Source organism: Bombina bombina, chromosome 2, assembly GCF_027579735.1.
Source record: "Bombina bombina isolate aBomBom1 chromosome 2, aBomBom1.pri, whole genome shotgun sequence".
Classification (NCBI taxonomy): Eukaryota; Metazoa; Chordata; class Amphibia; order Anura; family Bombinatoridae; genus Bombina; species Bombina bombina.
Genome location: NC_069500.1, coordinates 696,627,516 through 696,648,159, shown reverse-complemented (window position 1 = coordinate 696,648,159; position 20,644 = coordinate 696,627,516). Strand labels below are relative to the sequence as shown.

Sequence of the window (20,644 nt, the reverse complement as noted above, 5' to 3'; positions counted from 1 at the left end):
CTGTGGGTGTCCTCTTGCAACTTCCTGTTGGGAATGAGAATATTAATAGGGAAAGGAGAGGTAAGAGAACCTCAAATAAAGCTAGTGGTTTGACAAGCACTCATTCCTGTAGAAAGTAAATTAAAAGACAAACTTTAATTAGTAATTTTTAAAATACAGGCCTAAATACCACACTGTACCTACAGTTAAACTAAGTCACAATTGTCCCCCTGTTTCCTGGCCGATAGCAGCTCCCTCGGCTTCAGGTGACAGGGACAACGGACTACTAAAGTTAAAATCAATCACCAACATGCAACTAAGTGCACAAAAAATAATAAGCAGCAAACTAGTTTCGGCTGTACTATCAGCCTTTCTCAATGCTATGGACTAACCGAGGAACGGGTGCCACCCCTTTAAGTAGCACTATGCATAATCCATTAGCCAATCATCGGTTATTTTGGTAACACTCCTACTTCTGATCCAATCCCTATGTTTAGAGATTGTACAATACACTCGCTTTGTAATTGGTTCATATGTAACCTATCACCCCTGTGATTAAATGTTTCTGTTACGATCTTATGTATTAGATACTAATAGGTAGGTTCCTTATTTCCCATATTGTTTGTCTTTATTCATAGAATTATGGTTCATAAGATATGATTCTGGTCGATCGTGGCATTAAAAACCCTCTGTTTACAAGAAAATGCAGATCTCATCCCTTATAGCAGTTAAAGTCCTTACATAAGACGCTTCTGCTTTTTATTTAATAAGTTATTCATTTATTTAGTTAGTTCTGTTCAGTGCGGCACGTAAATGAGTAGGTTCTATTGGTCTCTAAGACACTCCCAATTCTGGCGTTGTCCAATATGCATGTAATGATGTGTATACAGGCAAAATATTGATTCGCTAGTGTATTCAGCAATGCCCCATTTGATCTGCGCTGCACTGTGAAGCTTAATATCATAGTAATCAACTTGTTATGGTTAGATCACTTTACCTACAAAGTACACTTGCACTTGTGGTTGGGTAAGATTATACTTCGATGTAACACGTAATTGGGGGGATCCTATTGGTCCACTGGGCACTCCCACTTTTAGTGTTGTCCATTCAAAGTGCAAGGGTGTGTATACAGGCAAGGCGTTGATTTGCTCTTATCTAGCAATGCCCCAATTGATGTACGTATTGTTATGAAACATAATGTTCAGGTTGTGACTAAGCATTTAACATTCTAATCGGTACGTGTACTTTATGATAAAGTGTCACTAGAGACTGGGGATCAGTTCCAGCGTTACTATGCCCTTATTAAAACAACATTGTTTATTCCCTATATTATACCCTCCTATAGTTTGAATCACTTTGTCAGAGTGCTTGGGGGTGATAGTGTATTGAGGTTAAAGAACGATATTTCTACATTAAAACTGCCCACCTTCACAGTATTAATCCACCTCATATCAGATTTCATATCTTGAGCATATATCATAGATACAGACTTAGCATCTAATGTTAAATGTGAATTGGCACCTAAGATACATAATATTTCTGACAGATTATTACAGAAGATTACATTTTTCATACTTTCTTAGCGTGAAAACACATATTAGTATTATATAATATTGGGCATGAATTGTCCTTATACTATGCAGTTTCCCGGCATTAATTCTATATTGGTATACCAATACTTAAATTAACATGAGCCATAAGGTTGTCAGTTGCACACATAGTTATTAGATTATGGGAAGTAATATAAATATGGGTATGAAAAGTGCTACGGGCGGCAATTGAACACCCAGCAAATCTATTCATGGTTAAATATTAACTATAATCCAAAACATATACCTATTGTCTGAGACCACAATCTTCTATCTCATTTAAGGTAACAATTTCTGAATAGATTCAGGTTGGAACCTATGAGTATCATTTATAGTGAAGTGGTAATCAGATTAAAATTAGGTGTAATTTGGTAACCAGAATATATTGGTTTATTCATTTTTTAAGGAAGAATAAAATAAAATAAATTGATTGAGTGTACCTATCCTACATATTTGGATGTTTATGATTCATAATTCTTATTTGGTGTGTGTATTTACTCATAAGAAGATGTGACGAGGTATGATGATAGTCAGATATCATTATTATATAGTCACTATAAACATGATTTTTAAAGAAATACCCAAAAATTATTGGCCTCGTTTATCCCATTGGGTATGATTGTATTAAGTCTGAAAATCCAACCTGTTTCTTTTTGCAACAGGATTTTAAAAATTACTAATTAAAGTTTGTCTTTTAATTTACTTTCTACAGGAATGAGTGCTTGTCAAACCACTAGCTTTATTTGAGGTTCTCTTACCTCTCCTTTTCCCTATTAGTATAATCTTTGGTGGGGTAGCACCGGAAAACTTACTGTTTCCATATATTCCTGTATACACTGAACTAGTGCCAGTACTCTCCCTTCTCTCTTTAATTTACGGGAATGAGAATATCCCACAAGTAATGGATGATCCGTGGACTGGATACACCTTACAAGAGAAATCTGATTGAGAGACAAAGAAAAGGATACAAGAAGATTGGTGACCAACTAAAAATTAGTTGAAATATAATTGTGGTAGTAATAAGGAGGTATAGAATGAGTCATAGTACCACTAATCAGATCCATAGTGGCTGGCGATAATGATGCCAGGGTGCTACTTGTACAATCTGACATGAAAAACAAACTTGGTTCATGGGTTATTAAGGAAAATGGTGTTTCTGTGAAAGCTCAGACACTATGAAGGACATTGCATAATGTCAACCTCTATGCATGGAGTTCAGGAAAATAAGCCTTACTTGCTCTCTTGAACAAAACTGCAAGATTAAACTTAGCTAAATATCATGAAAAGAAGCCTGGTGAATATTGGGAACACATTCTCCGGTCAGATGAGACCAAGCTAAATTTGCTCAGCTCAGATGGGGTTTAGCATGTTTGGCGTGAACCTGGCCAGCCTTATTACATTGAATGCATAGTCCCAAACACGTAAGCATGGAGGTTGGAGTGTGATGATATGGGCTGCATGAGTGCAAAAAGTGTTGGTGATATATATATATATATACAGGTAGCTACAGGTAGGTAAATCGAAACCGTTGTAAATTGAAACTCAGTTTATAATGTAAGTCAATGGGAAGTGAGGTAGTTAGGTTCCAGGCCCCTCTCAAAATTGTCATAAGTAAGATCTAATACATTATTTTTAAAGCTTTGAAATGAAGACTTTAAATGCTAAACAGCATTATAAACCTAATAAAATAATCACACAACACAGGCTTTACTTGCATTTTTCTGCAAACAGTTCTTTCTATGCATTCCAATCTGAACTGATTTATAGACAGGAAGATCTTTTTCCTTTGAAATCTGCTCGATAGCTCAGGTCTGGTTAAACTGATTCATTTCAGCTTGCTTGGCTTGCATATGTTTTCTGCAACACAAGCGGACAGCTCAACCTACTGGCTATTTTAATCAATGCACTACTTCTCAATGCTTTTCAATAGCATTCACATGACTGAAAAAAAGGTTGTTATTCTGAAACGGTGCAAATTGAACCGTTGTAAACCGAGGGCCACCTGTACATACAATAGTGGAAAACTATCACCATGGTTTACTAGTCAGGGGTTAGAAGCTACAAGCTCAGAGGGAAAAAGTTACTAGTCCACTCAATGTTAAATATAGGAAGAGGGAAATTTCTAAGTTGTCCGCTGCAATTTCAAGATCGTCCGGGACCAGTGGACCACTGGCAATTTTAAGCCTTGTAGATATATATATATATATATATATATATATATATATATATAAAACATATATACACATATATAGTTTTATTTTGATTAGAGTGATTTGATTAGAACGAGTAGACAATTTTGCACACTGACAATATCACACTTATGTTTGTGTTTTATTATCTGTAACACCACATCTACATACAACATTGAAAATCTGCACATCTAATTTGTTTTTGTTTTTAGAAATTCTAAACATAAAGCAACTCTTTGTATTTTAATACATCTTTTCAAAAGGTTAAGTGCAGAGCAGTGCTTTTTATGTATATGACATGCTCAATATTAAACATACCTTGTTGAGCCAATAACAAAAAAAATTAAGATTAAAACCATATATTATTTGGCGGCAACAAGCTTTTTCACACTCTTAAAAAACTGCAGTACAATAAATTAAAATATATTCTATGCACATACGAAGATTCATTTAAGTAGGTAATAACTTTAAGTGGGCCATACAGTATTTGTGTAAATCAGTCATAATAAAATAAATAAAACAAGAGTTTTAAAATGCTGTGGAATATGTTGGGGCTCTATAAATAAATGATCATATTAACAATAATAAAAATTGTTTCTTCTTTTGTATGATTTTGGTTGTTGATGAGCCATCAAAAGTAACAATTTGCTGCATCTTAGAACTTGTTTCCATCGAGTCGTAATTTGGTTTGTGCAAGGTTGGAAATGGATAAATATGCTGTCGTGTATCAACTTCTTCCCATGGCGCGTTTTACCATAATATTGGTGAAAATATTTTTGCATCCCATAGAAAGTATTAGAAGCCGTAAAAAGGGACAGTCTAGTCAAAATTAAGCTAAAATTAAAAAGTAGTATTTGCTTATAGTTAAAAATTATGTATTAAAAATAAGCGTATCTTTAGTTTTTTTAGAGATAATCACAGGTATGGAGAGCAGACGTTAATTGAAAATTTTATACAACTTGTTATGGCGCGCTTTTCGAGAAATCCAACGTTAGATGAACCGTTAACACAACTTTAACTTATACCTACACGAAAAGAGCGACTGCATGCACTACACAAAATATGTAAATGAAAACCGCATACTAAAATGGAGCCGTAAATTACTTTTAGCTGTTGGCAACTTCCGTATCTTATAGTTCTAGTTTTTATGGCTCAATGGAAATGAGTCCTAAATGTGCATAGCAATCAGAAATATTAGTAGCTTTATTCTTTGTCAATTCTGGGGGGGGGGAATTCAGAGAAATGCTTAGAAATATTGTGCCTTTTGGGTTTAGAAAAAAAAATGTTGTTTTGTACAGTACAGAATTAAACAATGTTGTAAATTAGAGAAACATAAAAAGTAATGGTAGAGAAGAAAATACAATATACATTTTATCCAACTTATTTTACATCTTCAATTATAGATGTAGCCTTTTATTAAAAAAATATTTTTTCTTATTTTCTATCATAATTTATTTATTAATGAAATTGAATATGCATCAATGTATTTCATGGCAAAAATATATTATGTGTATATTTTAAAATTATTTGTATTTGATGTTTGCCATATAAGGTCTATATCATTTCTTTTAAAGAAAACATTTAGGGATATCAGACTTTACAGAAATAGTTTATGCTTTTTTCTTCAACTAATGTGCACATCCATAAAGCTACAAAAACATATTAAAGAATATATTTCATTCTTTGGGACACAGAGTAATGTGCTAAAAAGTGATATTATTTTCTGTTTTATCATTTTATATTCAAAGAGCTAATTTTCCTCTAAAGCAATAGTTCTTAGTGTTGATGCGTAACTCAAAATCACTTTACCATACATAATGCTCTGAAAGAAACATTTTCAGTGTATTTCAAATGTGTTGTGATAACGCTCTAAAACTGTACTTCATCTTTTGTTAGAAAGTAATATGTCATTTAAAAGCAATACAAAGAAAAGGAAAAAAGAAACATTTAAATAAATATTATAAAGAATGGAACTTTTTAGCCATTTAAAAAAAAATGGCTATCTGCATCTACCCTATTGTTTACAGAAATATTTGTATTTATTTAGGTTGATTGTTCTTATTCACAAAGTCACCTAAAAAAATTAAAGGGACATAAGACCCCACATTTTTCTTTCATTATTCAGATCTTATAATTTTAAACAACTTTCTAATCTACTTTTATTATCATTTTTTTCCCGTTTTCTTTTCTTTGTTGAACAGCAGGAAGGTCATTTCGGGATTGTGCACGTGTCTGGAGCACTTAATGGCAACAGTTTTGTAACAACAATGGTATACATTAGCAAGATCCTTAGATGGCAGCACTATTTCCTGTTATGTAGTGCTCCACACATGTGAACGCTACCTACCTAGGAATCTCTTCAACAGAGAATGACATGAAAATGACGCATAAATGATAATAGACGTAAATTGGAAACTTTTTTAAAATTGTATTCTCTAGCTGAATACTGAAATAAACAATTTAGGTTTAATGACCCTTTAAAAAAAAAAGGAAGCCTAAAAATACTGATTTGCAAAAGTAACACTACAAACAGTAAGGAAAAAAAAAGTGTTTAACTTACTTTAGGGTCATGTATCCCAGAGAGTTCTTCATAAATCTTTTCTCCCACCATGACTGCTGCTAAGTTTGCAGTGTATGTTGATAAACAAAACAAGCAAAATATAGCCCACAGATTCATTAAAAACCTTCCTGTCCAGCACTTGGGAGTTTTGATGGATGCAGTCCTGCCAAACAATATGGCATAGCACACATTTAGTGCAGAGGAAAAAGAGAAAACTTTATTTCTATTCCGTCCTTTCGGTGTCATGCCAAAAGGGCTTTTCCATTCATATAGTGTAAGAAATATAGCAGTAATGTGAAGTGATACAAATATCCCAAGCCACATTGTCCAGTGAAGTGGCCACATAAAAGCTCCAATTGGAGCTGCTGTATCCTTGGTCCTTACTAAAATACCAAGACTGGTAGAAAAAAATGGACTTGTAAAGTCAATGACCTGACTTCGAGCTGTATTGATGCTAAATGATGTTACTGCCATATGTGCTGCTCCACTTAAAAGATCACCTACAAGGCCTGTCCAATGGCCATTTTTCCAAGCCCCATATTTACCATCACCAACAACGTAAAGATCAAAATCAAAGTTCATATCCTCTGCCAACTTCTCCAAAAGATCAATGCAATAACCATAGCAGCACTTTTTAAATTTGATTGGTACTGTGTCATTGCCACCCTGAAGACTTTCAAACAGACTATCTAGCACACCTGTGTCATTTGTCATTGGATCTAAGCATAATTGCCCAGCTGGACACTGCCCATCATCATCTACATTTCTGGTGAACACAAATGGAGGTTCTATCAGAGTCACAACTCGGAGGTGTAATCTTGTTGGTTGTTGATATTGACTTTTGTGCCTTTGTGCCTGATCAGGCCAGATTCCATAGTCCATGATAATGTTTCCCTCTTTCCAACTTCCTAGTCTGGTCCACATTGGATTACCAATAGGATCATGCTGTAAATTCCAGATAAAGTAATGATTCTCAGAGTTGATAATGGAGGATTCTTTGACTTTGATATGTCCACTAACACCACTAAATGTTGTATTGATTAAAAACCTGTTAATATAAAATAAAAAGATTAGTTCAACATATTTACTATCAAATAAACACATTTAGCTTAAATAATTTTCAATGTTTATATAAGATTCTATACTATATCTACTATATCTGTTTTGACTAGACTTAGCCAAACATAAGAGGAAAGGTATTTGGGAGTAGTAATAGATAGCAAGCTAAAGAGGGGTGCACAATGCAGGGCAGCAGCTTCAAAGGCTAATAAGATACTAGCATGTATTAAAAGAGGCATTGATGCTTGGGAGGAAAGCATAATTCTGTCACTATATAAATCCCTGGTAAGACCTCACATTAAGTATGGAGTGCAGTTCTTTGGACCAATCTCAAAATCCCATTAAGTATGGAGTGCAGTTCTTTGGACCAATCTCAAAAAAAGACATTGCAGACCTAGAAAAAGTTCAGAGATGGGCCACAAAGCTTATAAGGGGAATGGAGAATTTAAGCTATGAGAAGAGGTTAGCCAAACTGGGTCTGTTTTCTCTAGAAAAAAAAAGCGCTTAAGAGGTGACATGATTACTTTATATAAATATATTCAAGGCCCATATACAGAGATGCAGAAGCCCTATTTAGTCCCCAAAAATGTTTGTGACAAGAGGTCACAATTTAAGCCTGGAGAAAAGGATATTTAATCTCCTGCAATGGAAATGTTTTTTTTCACTGTAAGAGCAATGCTACCAAAGGAGGTAGTGAATGACAATACCTTAGAAACATTTAAAAATTGTCTGGATACATTTCTGGCTAGAAACTAAATTCAGGGATTTAATTGCTTGTGTTGAATGGGTCAACTATAATTGGGATTAATTTAAGCTCAACTGGAGCTTTTTAATAAGTATATTAATTTGTATAGGTTGAATTTGATGGACTTCAGTCTTTTTTTCAACCTCATCTACTATGTTACTTTGTTACTATGTTAATCTACAAAGGCACTTTGCAAGTTTAATTTTTTCTGCCTAATTATATATTAAAAACAGATTACAGGGAAATGGAATATGTTTATATACACTCCATGATTCCATAAATCACCTTCCTCTTAAAGCAGATGGAGGTACTGAGATCCATCATGTTTTGAGTTAGTCTATAGGAACGACCTTAACTATAAGTGTTGAAATCGGAAATGTAAAAAAAAAACAAAAAAACAACCAACATTTTTTTCCCATCCAAATGTGTTTTGGGGATTTTAAAAGCACAAAAAGCAGTTAGTAAGTATTAAAGAAACATTAAGTTATATGATCCTTAAAGTGGATTACACTGAATATTTATGATATAATTATCATAAATGCATAATAATGCCTAATTATTTTACCTGCTTTTCATGTTATTAAACTCTGAAAATGGAATTGTTTTTACTTCTCCATGAAACGCTAGAGTACATTTCTCTGAAGCCAAAACCCTGACACTTCTACATGTTCCACAGTAATTGGTTAATGTATGCAGGAGTGTGTTTATATTTGTTCCTAACTGACCACAGCAAAGGAAGTAAGGTTAACAAATCTCAAAAGGCTTTTTTTAAGGTGTACATCCAGGGACTGCACAACAATATACTTCTAACAAAATAAGAGTCTTAAATGTTTTTTAAACATGTATTTTGAATGCAGATCTTTTCCAACACAGTGAATTATTTCTGACTCCTAAATAAAAAAAAAAAAAAAAAAAAAAGACTTTACCATCTTTTTAAGTTTCAGCCACTCACAGCTCAGTTGTCTAAAATCACGTAGGGGAACAAGAAAAGAAAGAAAAAAAAAAAAAAAAAAAAAAGCGATTCCAGCTGAGTGAAAGTCCTACATAAAGACCACATAGCAGATGGTCCCATTGTCCTCCCTTTCCAAAAATAAAAATGGAATGTACACACAGGTATCATGGTAATAAAAACAATAAAAGGCATAGAAAAGGCTACCTGAAACTATATTGATGTTTAAACACAGTTATTTTATTAAGGTTTTAAAACAACACATCATTTTGATATCATTAAACTCTATTTAGATTTTATAAAGGCAGCACAATGACACTATAGTATATGTTTAAATACACTGAAATTGAATTTGTAATATTTTTAAGGTCTACTTTGTGTTTTCTGATTCTTGTTATATTCTATCCTACAAATTATACTACTTTTAATAAATATTATAAGCATTCTATGCCAGACTGTGATAAACCAATTTTTATGCATTATATTTTTTTAATTTTAACTAAATTCACTCTTCTTCATGCTTAGAATGTCATAGTGCAATGTTACAATGTGAGTTCTATTTAACAATTCACATAGTTAAGGCAAAAAAAAAGAAAAAAAAGAAAGGAAAGTGAAAATGTCCCTGTAATATGTGTAACTGGAACTTTAGGGGTTGATCATAAGCTATGATTTGATAATTATCCTCATGTTAACGACTTTAGTTAAGTTCCTTTTGATATTGATGTGTTTATAGTCAGACATTTTCATTGATTAAGCAACAGAGTAAAAAGTCAGACAGACCAGCTACTCTGCAGTATTAAAAAGGAAATTTTATTAGGTTTGTTTAACAGAAAAGGGTTGTTGTTGTATTGGTCCCAAAGAGAATGTTCCTTTAGTAGATAGTGATATCTTTTAATGGACCAACAAAATCAAGTTTTTTTTTATTAAATGGATACTGAACCCAAATCTTTTCTTTCATGATTCAGATAGAGCATGACATTTTAAGCAACTTTCTAATTTACTCTTATTATAATTTTTTATTCGTTCTCTTGCTATCTTTTAAATATATATATTTTAAAAGCAGCAATGTAAATCTTAGCAGCCAGTCCATTTTAGGTTCAGCACCATGGATAGCGCTTGTTTATTGGAGGCTGACATTTAACCACCAATAAGCAAGCATAACCCAGGGTCTTAACCAAAAATGGGCTGGCTCCTACGCATCACATTCCTGTTTTTTAAATAAAGATAGCAACAGAGCAAATATAAACTGATAATAGGAGTAAATTAGAAAGTTGCTTAAAATTGCATGTTCTATCTGAATCACAAAATAAATTTTTATGGTTTAGTGTCCATTTAAGCCTTCAAGACTTCACAGGCTCTATATCTAAAGAAAAAACCTGTGAGGTCTTGAAAGCTTATGAAATAAAAAAAAATAAAAACTTGATATTGTTGGTCTATTAATAGGTATCACAATCTACTAAAGTTACATTAGGTTTGTTTAAAAGCAGACATTTTAAAAACATATGCTTGAACTCAAACAGTCTGATGTGTTTCAGCATGTTAGTCATAATTATAGACTGTCCTGTATATGTCACGTACAACTATTTATACATGTGTTGCTAATTAACCTTTTAACGCCGTTATGCCGTTCTATTCCGTCATATTTACACTGGGCTTTAAAGCCGTTATGACGGAATAGAACATCATATCAAACGGCTGTCCTGAAGCCTTCTGCGCTTCAAGGACTTGATCGCGGTCTGGAGGGCGTTCCTAGGGTTGTAGGGACGCCCCCCAGATGCGATCCAATAATTGAAATCTTGCGATCGTATGCACTATCGCGTAGTTTCAATTTGTCTACATCGGAACAGGTGTTCCGATGTAGACACTTTAACCCTGTCACGAAAGGGTTAAGATCATTACATGTCTACTTTTAGCCCTGTATTGACAAAAACTTCATACTATTATTTTGTTTACTTATTCATTAGTAGTGATGTCGTGAATAGTTCACCGGCGAATAGTTCCCGGCGAACATAGCATGTTCGCGTTCGCCGCGGCGTGCAAACAAATGCGATGTTCGATCCACCCCCTATTCGTCATCATTGAGCAATATTTTGACCCTGTACCTCACAGTCAGAAGACACATTCCAGCCAATCAGCAGCAGACACTCCCTCCCAGACCCTCCTACCTCCTGGACAGCATCCATTTTAGATTCATTTGGAAGCTGCATTCTTAGTGAGAGGAGGGACAGTGTAGCTGCTGCTGATTTAATAGGGAAATTGATAGCTAGGCTAGTGCATTCAGTATCCACTACAGTCCTGAAGGACTCATCTGATCTCTGCTGTAAGGACAGCACCCCAAAAAGCCATTTTTAGGGCTAGAACATCAGTCTGCTTTTTTTTTTTTTTCCTGTGTAATCTAATTGCAGTTGCCTGCCTGCCAGCGTGTGTGTCAGGCTCACAGCGTATACTGTGCCCACTTGCCCAGTGCCACCACTCATATCTGGTGTAACAGTAGTGTAGATTTAAAAAAACAACACTTTTTTGACTGTGTTAAATAATAGCAGTCAGTTTCCTTCACACGTGTGCGTTTCAGGGCCTGCCTGCAAGGGCACAGTGTCACCCCAGTGCAACTCATATTTGGTGTAACAGTAGTGTAGATTTAAAAAAAAAAAAAACACTTTTTTGACTGTGTTAAATAATAGCAGTCAGTTTCCTTCACACGTGTGCGTTTCAGGTCCTGCCTGCCAGGGCACAGTGTCACCCCAGTGCAACTCATATCTGGTGTAACAGTAGTGTAGATTTAAAAAAAAAAAAAAAAACACTTTTTTGACTGTGTTAAATAATAGCAGTCAGTTTCCTTCACACGTGTGCGTTTCAGTGCCTGCCTGCCAGGGCACAGTGTCACCCCAGTGCAACTCATATCTGGTGTAACAGTAGTGTAGATTTAAAAAAAAAAAAAACACTTTTTTGACTGTGTTAAATAATAGCAGTCAGTTTCCTTCACACAAGTGCGTTTCAGGGCCTGCCTGCAAGGGCACAGTGTCACCCCAGTGCAACTCATATCTGGTGTAACAGTAGTGTAGATTTAAAAAAAAAACAACACTTTTTTGACTGTGTTAAATAATAGCAGTCAGTTTCCTTCACACGTGTGCGTTTCAGGTCCTGCCTGCCAGGGCACAGTGTCACCCCAGTGCAACTCATATCTGGTGTAACAGTAGTGTACATTTTTAAAAAAAAAAAACACTTTTTTGACTGTGTTAAATAATAGCAGTCAGTTTCCTTCACACGTGTCCGTTTCAGTGCCTGCCTGCCAGGGCACAGTGTCCCCCCAGTGCAACTCATATCTGGTGTAACAGTAGTGTAGATTTAAAAAAAAAAACAACACTTTCTTGACTGTGTTAAATAATAGCAGTCAATTTCCTTCACACGTGTGCGTTTCAGGGCCTGCCTGCCAGGGGACAGTGTCACCCCAGTGACACTGGGGTGACACTACCTGATCGATACATCATACCTGATGTTTTAAAGCACGTTATTCCAAACAATTTAGGAATGTTAGGTGATTTATGCCCTTTATGGCTTAAAACCAGACTCTGCATCAACTACATCAATGTAATTTTCCATGGGAGTTTTGCCATGAATCCCCCTCCAGCATGCCACAGTCCAGGTGTTAGTCCCCTTGAAACAACTTTTCCATCACTATTGTGGCCAGAAAGAGTCCCTGTGGGTTTTAAAATTCGCCTTCCCATTGAAGTCAATGGAGGTTCGCCCGGTTCGCCGGTTTGCGAACATTTGGGGAAGTTTGCATTCGCTGTTAGCGAACCCAAATTTTTAGGTTCGCGACATCACTATTCATTAGATAACATCTATACTTACTGCCTTGTTACAGTTTAAACATTATTACTAAATAGTTAATTTCTAATCACTAAAAATTTAAATACAAAAAAATTCTAGAAATAAAGACATTTGCAAATATAAAAATTTGAGAAAACTATGAAATGATGAAAACATAAAAAATATTATACCACCCTATATAACACAAACAATTCCTTCTAAAAGATCTATATTTTAGTTTGTACAGAGGGGATTATTCTCTGGTGGACCAGTAGAGCAGTTTTCTCATGCATATTGTTGCTTGTTAAACCAAAAGTCCACCAGATGAAAACTGGAAGTGATGTGAGTGTAAAAATAAAAAAATAAAATAATAATAATAATAATAATAATATGTGTGTATACATAAAGGTTAGTTACCGCATCTGGCCAAATGGGACAAGCCCAGGTACCACGCCAAGGTCCTTTCCAATACCTGAGACCCTAAAACAGCCACACAATGCAAGCTCTCAAATCCAAACAAACTGGGAACAAGGGAAGGGTGCACAGGCTTATGTGACCACCCTAGACATATACAAAACACGAAAGGGGACTACACTCTTATACCGGACCGGGTACACATCCCATTACCCTGCAACATGCTCAGCCCTGGGTGCTCACTGGCACTCACAGGAAGCTGTGCTGTCCCCAAAGTCACAGGCAGTTAACCCCAGACAGGTCTGAGTGCAAGAACCATAGGGAAAATTGCAAAACAAATTCCTGTGTTTTGTATTTACATAGGGGAGGTTACAAAAGCCTGTGTCACCCTGGGAGGTTCCCAGTTTGTTTGTTTGGAAGTATGCATTGAGTGGGTGCTGGTTTAGGGTCCCAGGAAGGGGGAGACCTTGTTGTGGTCCTGGGATTGATCCTTTGGCGCCAAATGTAACTGACTTCCCCCAGTTTTGCTTTTAAATATTACTGTGAATCTAATGGCGAGAGCCAGGTTTTCTGTGTGTTGTGTTGATAATGTTTGTAATGCTTCCCTGCGACCTGCCACCCAGGCTGCTCTGGGGTTAACTGCCTGAGTTGCTGGGAACTTTGCAGCTGTCTGTCAGTGTTCAGGGCTGTGGCTTAGGATGTGTACCCAGTCCGGTCTGTGAGTGCGGTCCATTCCTGTCTTTTGTATTTACATAGGGGAGGATACAAAGCCTGTGTCACCCTGGGAGGTTCCCAGTTGGTTTGTTTGGAAGTATGCATCATGTGGGTGCTGGTTTAGGGTCCCAGGAAGGGGGAGACTTTGTTGTGGTCCTGGGCTTGATCCTTTGGCGCCAAATGTAACTGACTTCCCCCAGTTTTGCTTTTAAACATTACTGTGAATCTGCTGGCGAGTGCCAGGTTTTCTGTGTGTTGTGTTGATAATGTTTGTAATGCTTCCCTGCGGGGCTGCCACCCATGCTGCTCTGGGGTTAACTGCCTGAGTTGCTTGGAACTTTGCAGCTGTCTGTCAGTGTTCAGGGCTGTGGAGTTTGCTGTGGCTTAGGATGTGTGCCCAGTCCGGTCTGTGAATGCGGTCCATTCCTGTGTTTTGTATTTACTTAGGGGAGGTTACAAAAGCCTGTGTCACACTGGGAGGTTCCCAGTTGGTTAGTTTGAAAGTATGCATTGTGTGGGTGCATATATTAATGTTTTTGTATTTTATTGTACCCTATTGTATCAATGCAATGTTTTGTGATCCCAGGACATACTTGAAAACGAGAGAAATCTCAATGTATCCTTCCTGGTAAAATATTTTATAAATAAAAATAAATTAAATTATATACACACACATACATATGTATCTATACACATACACACATATTTTATTGTTTCCCAGCGGCATTTTTCATTATAGATTCAGTCAAAAATGTCCCACTACTCAACATGTTCCAGCCCTGTATTTGTGATCATATCCAAAATTGCTGAAACTTAATAAAACCTTTACGTGGCCATTTCTTATTTATCAAATTGCACAGCCTAAAGGACTGAATATATCGCTAGGCAACATATTTCTACTTAATTTTAAAAGCAAGATTACAAGTAGCGTGTTATGAGTTTTCCGCACGTGATGTGGTCTTTTCGCAATCAATTTCGATTGTGCAGCTATTACAAAGTTTTGAAAAATCGTGATTGCGTGCACATTCGCATTTTACGCAATAATCCTTTCCGTGTTCGAAGAGTTGTAGTTAACAGTTTTGCGCAACATAAAAGTTTCACAAAACACTTCAAAAATACATTACAAAGTACATCTACGCTCATATTAACACGGTCTAATAACAAAATATTTAAAAAGAAATTGCACTCAAAAGTAATAAGGGATCAAAGATACAAAATCTCGGGTGTTAGAAAAAAAAAGCAGACACAGGGATTTTACATTGACATACATACACATACATAGAGAAACATGGATTTATATGTAGAGAGATTACGTTTAACTATGGAGCTGATGAAAAGATTTTACATTACAATCTTATGCACATTAAACAATATCTCAGAGGGATTCTCAAAGCGATATTCGCATATAGATCTCGAGATATCTAGATATATATTCATATACATATCTCGCTATAAATAGATGTATCAGTCTAAAAATCATCACATATATAGAGAAATATTTATTTAGAAATAAATAGAACATATTCCGTTACGAAAACATTTTTGCAATATGAAATATTCACATTTTCATGTACACTTTTCAAGGAGAATACATCATGGGCTTTGCACAACATATTAGGGTTTTTGTGTGTTTTTTTTTTTCTATTTGTCTTCTCCATTGACTTCTATGGGGAATACGTGAATGCGCACGCAATTTGGCTGTTTAGATTACGTGGCTTAATGCACGCAAAATAAGTTATTTTGCAACTTGTAATAGCTGCGAAATTCCAAATGCGAAAAAGCCATAATGTGTGCCAGCTTTTTCGCAACTGATTTGCCTTACAACTTGTAATCTTGCCCTAAGAAACTTAAAAATATAACACTAGTTTTACACATGCACAAAACACACTGACATAACTGCCAAATTAGATGACATTAGGAAGCAATGTCACCAAACAGATACAAATGTACCTATTCAATCATTTAATTATAGTTAAACAATGAATAATAAGCACTTTTAATCTAATAAAAATTAGCCAAGTCCATAAACAACAAACACTTACCCACAACACTGATAATGCCCCTATTCAAATCCCTTACAAAGACGTACACACATATAATTAAAGTTTCATGATTCAGATTGAACATGCAATTTAAAACAACTTTCCAATATGCTTTAATTTTCAAAATATGCACATTCCCGTTATATGTACACTTTTATGTATTTTGTGATTGGTTGATGGCTGTCACATGATACAGGAGGAGGGGAAATTGATTAACTTTGAAATCTGCCAGAAAATATTCTACTGCTTAAAGGGACATACAACCCACATTTTTTCTTTAATGGTTCAGAAAGAACATGCAATTTTAAACATCTTTCTAATTTACCTCTATTATCTAATTTGCTTCATTCTCTTGATATTCTTTGCTGAAAAGCATATCTAGATAGGCTTAGTAGCTGCTGATTGGGTTCTGCACATAGACGCCTCATGTGATTGGCTTACACATGTGCATTGCTATTTCTTCAACAAAGGATATCTAAAGCATGAAGCAAATAGATAATAGAATTAACTTGGAATGTTGTTTAAAATTGTATTCTCTACCTAAATCATGAAGAAAAAAAATTGTGTCCCTTTAATTCAAATTCAAAATAATTGCTATTTCAATGTATTTTTATTGTGCATGTGTCAATTATTCAATTATACTGTATTTAGTGGTCTTTAAGTTCCATATCACTGCTACCTAGGAAAGCTGTGTATGGACTGAAAAGCATTGGTCATTATTAAAAATGTTATTACAGAAATAAGCTGATTTTATTCACACATTCTACTTTCACCTTTTCTTCTTGGAATGAATCTGCCAAGTGGACTTTATGATAGAGTTTCACACAATTTGAATCGCTTGAGTGTAATAAGGATAATCTTTGATTTCAATGCATTACTACTTTTTTTTTTTTTTTACTGTTTGTTCTTGTTCCTCAATGCGTTTTTATTTATTTTTTCATTTTAGGAATATTTTCAATCAATTACAATTTCATATGGAATGCAGAAGACCATACATTATATTTGCTAGGTACAGGCACAGTTTCTTGTTATTACAACATTATATTAGAGAACAAGACCCCATTGTAAGGTGTACCTGTAGGAGATGATGTCATTAATCACTAAAGTATTGTACCTTGAAGAAATGTTATTTGTATTGGGATATAATAAATCTTGATTTGCTACATTCCTAAGACCCATTAGTTAATTAATAGAAAACAATTTTACAATGTATAACATTTTATGTTACTTCTTTTGTAAGAAAAGAAAGGGAGCCATAACAGGTATAAAGCAAGTAACAAAACATATATTTCTGGAAGGATCAATGAAGAAAATGAATCAAGAACAACAACAAAAAATATACCTTAAAGGGCACAAAATGTAACTCCCCATAAAGAGCCAGATTACAAGTGGAGAGGTATTTAACGCTTCCGTGCTAACTCCACTAGAAGTAAAGATTACAAGTTGAAAGTGAAAAGATTTTGCTTGCATGCTAACCTGATGTGTGCACAAATTGAAACTTAAAATATTGCAATTGCGTTAACCTATTTCCCCCATAGTATTCAATAGAGCAAAAACACCCTACTCCTGCTTAAACCCAAACACATATTCTCAAGTGCGCTAACCCAACATGAATATATGAATATTTCACATTCCAATGTTCTTCACATAGCAGAATATGTTCTATTTATTCATAAATACATATTTATACATATAACAAAGTAATTGTAATAGAGTATACAATTGTATATAGTTTGCTCTGATCTGTGTGTCAATTTAAGGCTCTGCCCAAGAAGTCAAAACAAACAATTAAATTATAAATATAATTCATTCATACTATAGCCTTTACTAAAAAATATAAAGAATCAATGATGTTAATCCTAAGTATAGGCAAATATACACACTCACAAATTAAATGTCCATCCACCAACAGCAATAAGGTAAAGTTTTCATATGCATTAATCAATAATAAATGCATAACTGATAATAAATTTTCATTACGATCCTTATTGTATCAAGTACTTGCTCTCCCTAATACAGTGTATAAAATGTATATGTATTTCTTGGAAGACATTACTGTAATCATTTTTGTACATAACTGAAGGCAATGAAGTGACTACATCACTGTACAGCTACTGGTATTGAAGAGTAGATTCAAATGTTATCCAAGTAAGGAACTCCACAATAATTTATATCACTCGTATATAACTGAGAACTAATTTTCAGATTCTCTAATCTTTACTACACTAAGTATCAGCTCTCTCTGGGCCAAATTATGCAAGTCAGAAAAGTAAACATGATCGCCCAATGGATTGAATGGATGACACGTCATCTGACATGTACACGCCCCTGGATAACATCAATAATGACGAAATAGCCATCAAATAGAGGACACATCAATCTATTGGTTGATCTCTTTGAATGACATTAGAGTAACCAATAATAATCCTCCCTGCAGGTATGTTGTGCTCCATTCGCAGTATGAGGAGGGTCTAACAGACTCATAAATATCCTGCAATAGTGGCAGCCCGCACCCCCTCCGAGGAAACGTTTTTTTGTGAAACACTCGTCCGGGGTCCTCTTGGAGAAGCTCTGTCTCTCCATTTTTAACTTGCTAACCTATGTTGTAATAATAATTATTTGTTAAAATTATTTGTTAAAGTTACTCTCTAGAATAATATGCCTAGCAGTAGATTTAAAATAGTAAGGATAATTTAATAATAGCCCTTGGATTGAAAGGGCTTTGTTTATATTGACTGCTGGCTTCAATATTTTGAATTAATCTATTCTGATTTTAACAAACCTATATGGGAAGTTGATGACATAACAGGGTTAAGTGTTTTTAAAGTTAGTTTAAGCTATTGTATGTGTGGATTTTTTTTTCTTTTTTCTTTATATTTTTCAATAAAGGCTATAGTATGAATGAATTATATTTATAATATAATTATTTTCTTTGACTTCTTGGGCAGAGCCTTAAATTAACACACGGATCAAAGCAAACTATTTACAATTGTATACTCTATTACAATTACTTTGTTAGTTGTGTCCGGTTTCCTGCTCTGTATCTGTGGCAGGCAATCCAAATCCTGATATATTAAGATTTATCTTACATTATTTGTGACAATATATTGGTTTCCTGTTGACATACACTCTGCCTTCCCCCATCCCTAATTGTACACTAATTGTAACTCTTAGGAGAATATACCCAGGCTCTTTTCCTGGGTTTAGCCTGTTTTGGGGGAATAATTATATAACACATCATAAATATTCAAAATGATATGGCTAATCACCATCAAAAAAGATTACAAGCACTTAATTCACTCTTTAATGTTCAAAACAGATAAAATATACAAATAAATGAAGATGAGCTGAATAATGTACTGTGCAAGTTAAACCAGACTTTACACAAACAATCTAAAAGGCGGTGGAACTGGCATTATTTTGAAAAGTATGCTGAAAAAAACATAATCCCTAGAGGCTTGAGAATGAAAGTATTTCCAGCCTTCGCTTAAAATAATGGAGACCTAGTGAAACAGTGGGAAACTGCATTAACAGAATGTTCTTTAAAATTAATCCAGATACTAATAAAACATGACAAGTTGGAGCTAAATAAGCTTGATACAGAAATTAGAATAAGAAGAATATAACGCTCAATTGTCTAAATTTGATTGAAAATCTAATTATGACAAGTATCAAAAAGAACAGGATAAATTAGAACTGGAATTAATAGCCAATAAGAAACAAAAACTTCAAAGATATATGGAGGATTTCCAAAATCAGAGAGTATATCACTGGCATAGTAATACTACATTCAGATGCAGAACTAATAGATATCTAGTTCAACAAGCTGAAAGCAGCGCTGAAAGCAAATCCAATATCTCTGACAATGAGACTGACATGGTTACTGGTAATGAACAGACTGAATATGCTAGTAACTCCACTAACAACACACCCAATTTCACCAGACCTAAAACATATAGCACAGTACAATCCTCTACAGCATCTTATTCTCTTTTATCCATAATTCCACACAATGCACAGACCAATCCAGGAGTATCAAACTCGCAAGTGAACAAATGCAAATTTAAAGACCCAACAAGACAATCCACGAGACAAAGGGAACTAAGCCCTTTTTCCAAGATAAGGATGAACAATTGAGGGTTATTAATTTATCTGATCATACACTCAATCCTGAACAAAAAGCAGTATTGTTCAGGGGATTATCTTTTTGCCTGGTCAACTTCCTGAACAAATTTGAATTAATTAAAGATATTCATTTATTCTCTAGGAAGTTGATGTTAAAAAAGATATATTCATATAACCCAGATGTTCTCAATTCAGATGATCTAATGACTGCTGACATTTTACAGGAATTGAGTAGTGATAATATTAACAGTCAGATTAAGTTTAACCCCTCCTAATTCTAGTACTTGGAAATCTAACCTCAGACCTAAATCTACTTACGTCCCCTCCATATCCATGTAACCGGAGATACAGGTATTCTGTAAGATGGTCTGCCAACATATTGAAAAACTACCTATTATCAAAAAGAATTATAATTTAACTTTTCAAGAATATGAAGCATTAAAAGAGATTGAATCCTGGAAGGATGTCA

At 34.7% G+C, this 20,644-nt stretch overlaps 1 protein-coding gene across 1 annotated transcript in view; it reads right to left on the bottom strand.

Moving 5' to 3' along the window:
- The window catches only part of GRIN3A (glutamate ionotropic receptor NMDA type subunit 3A), a 754,984-nt gene that overhangs the window by 396,276 nt on the left and 338,064 nt on the right, over positions 1-20,644 (bottom strand). The window contains exon 3 of the mRNA XM_053702674.1: positions 6,318-7,365. Coding sequence (XP_053558649.1) covers positions 6,318-7,365 — 1,048 coding nt within the window. The remainder of the gene's footprint in view (positions 1-6,317; positions 7,366-20,644) is intronic.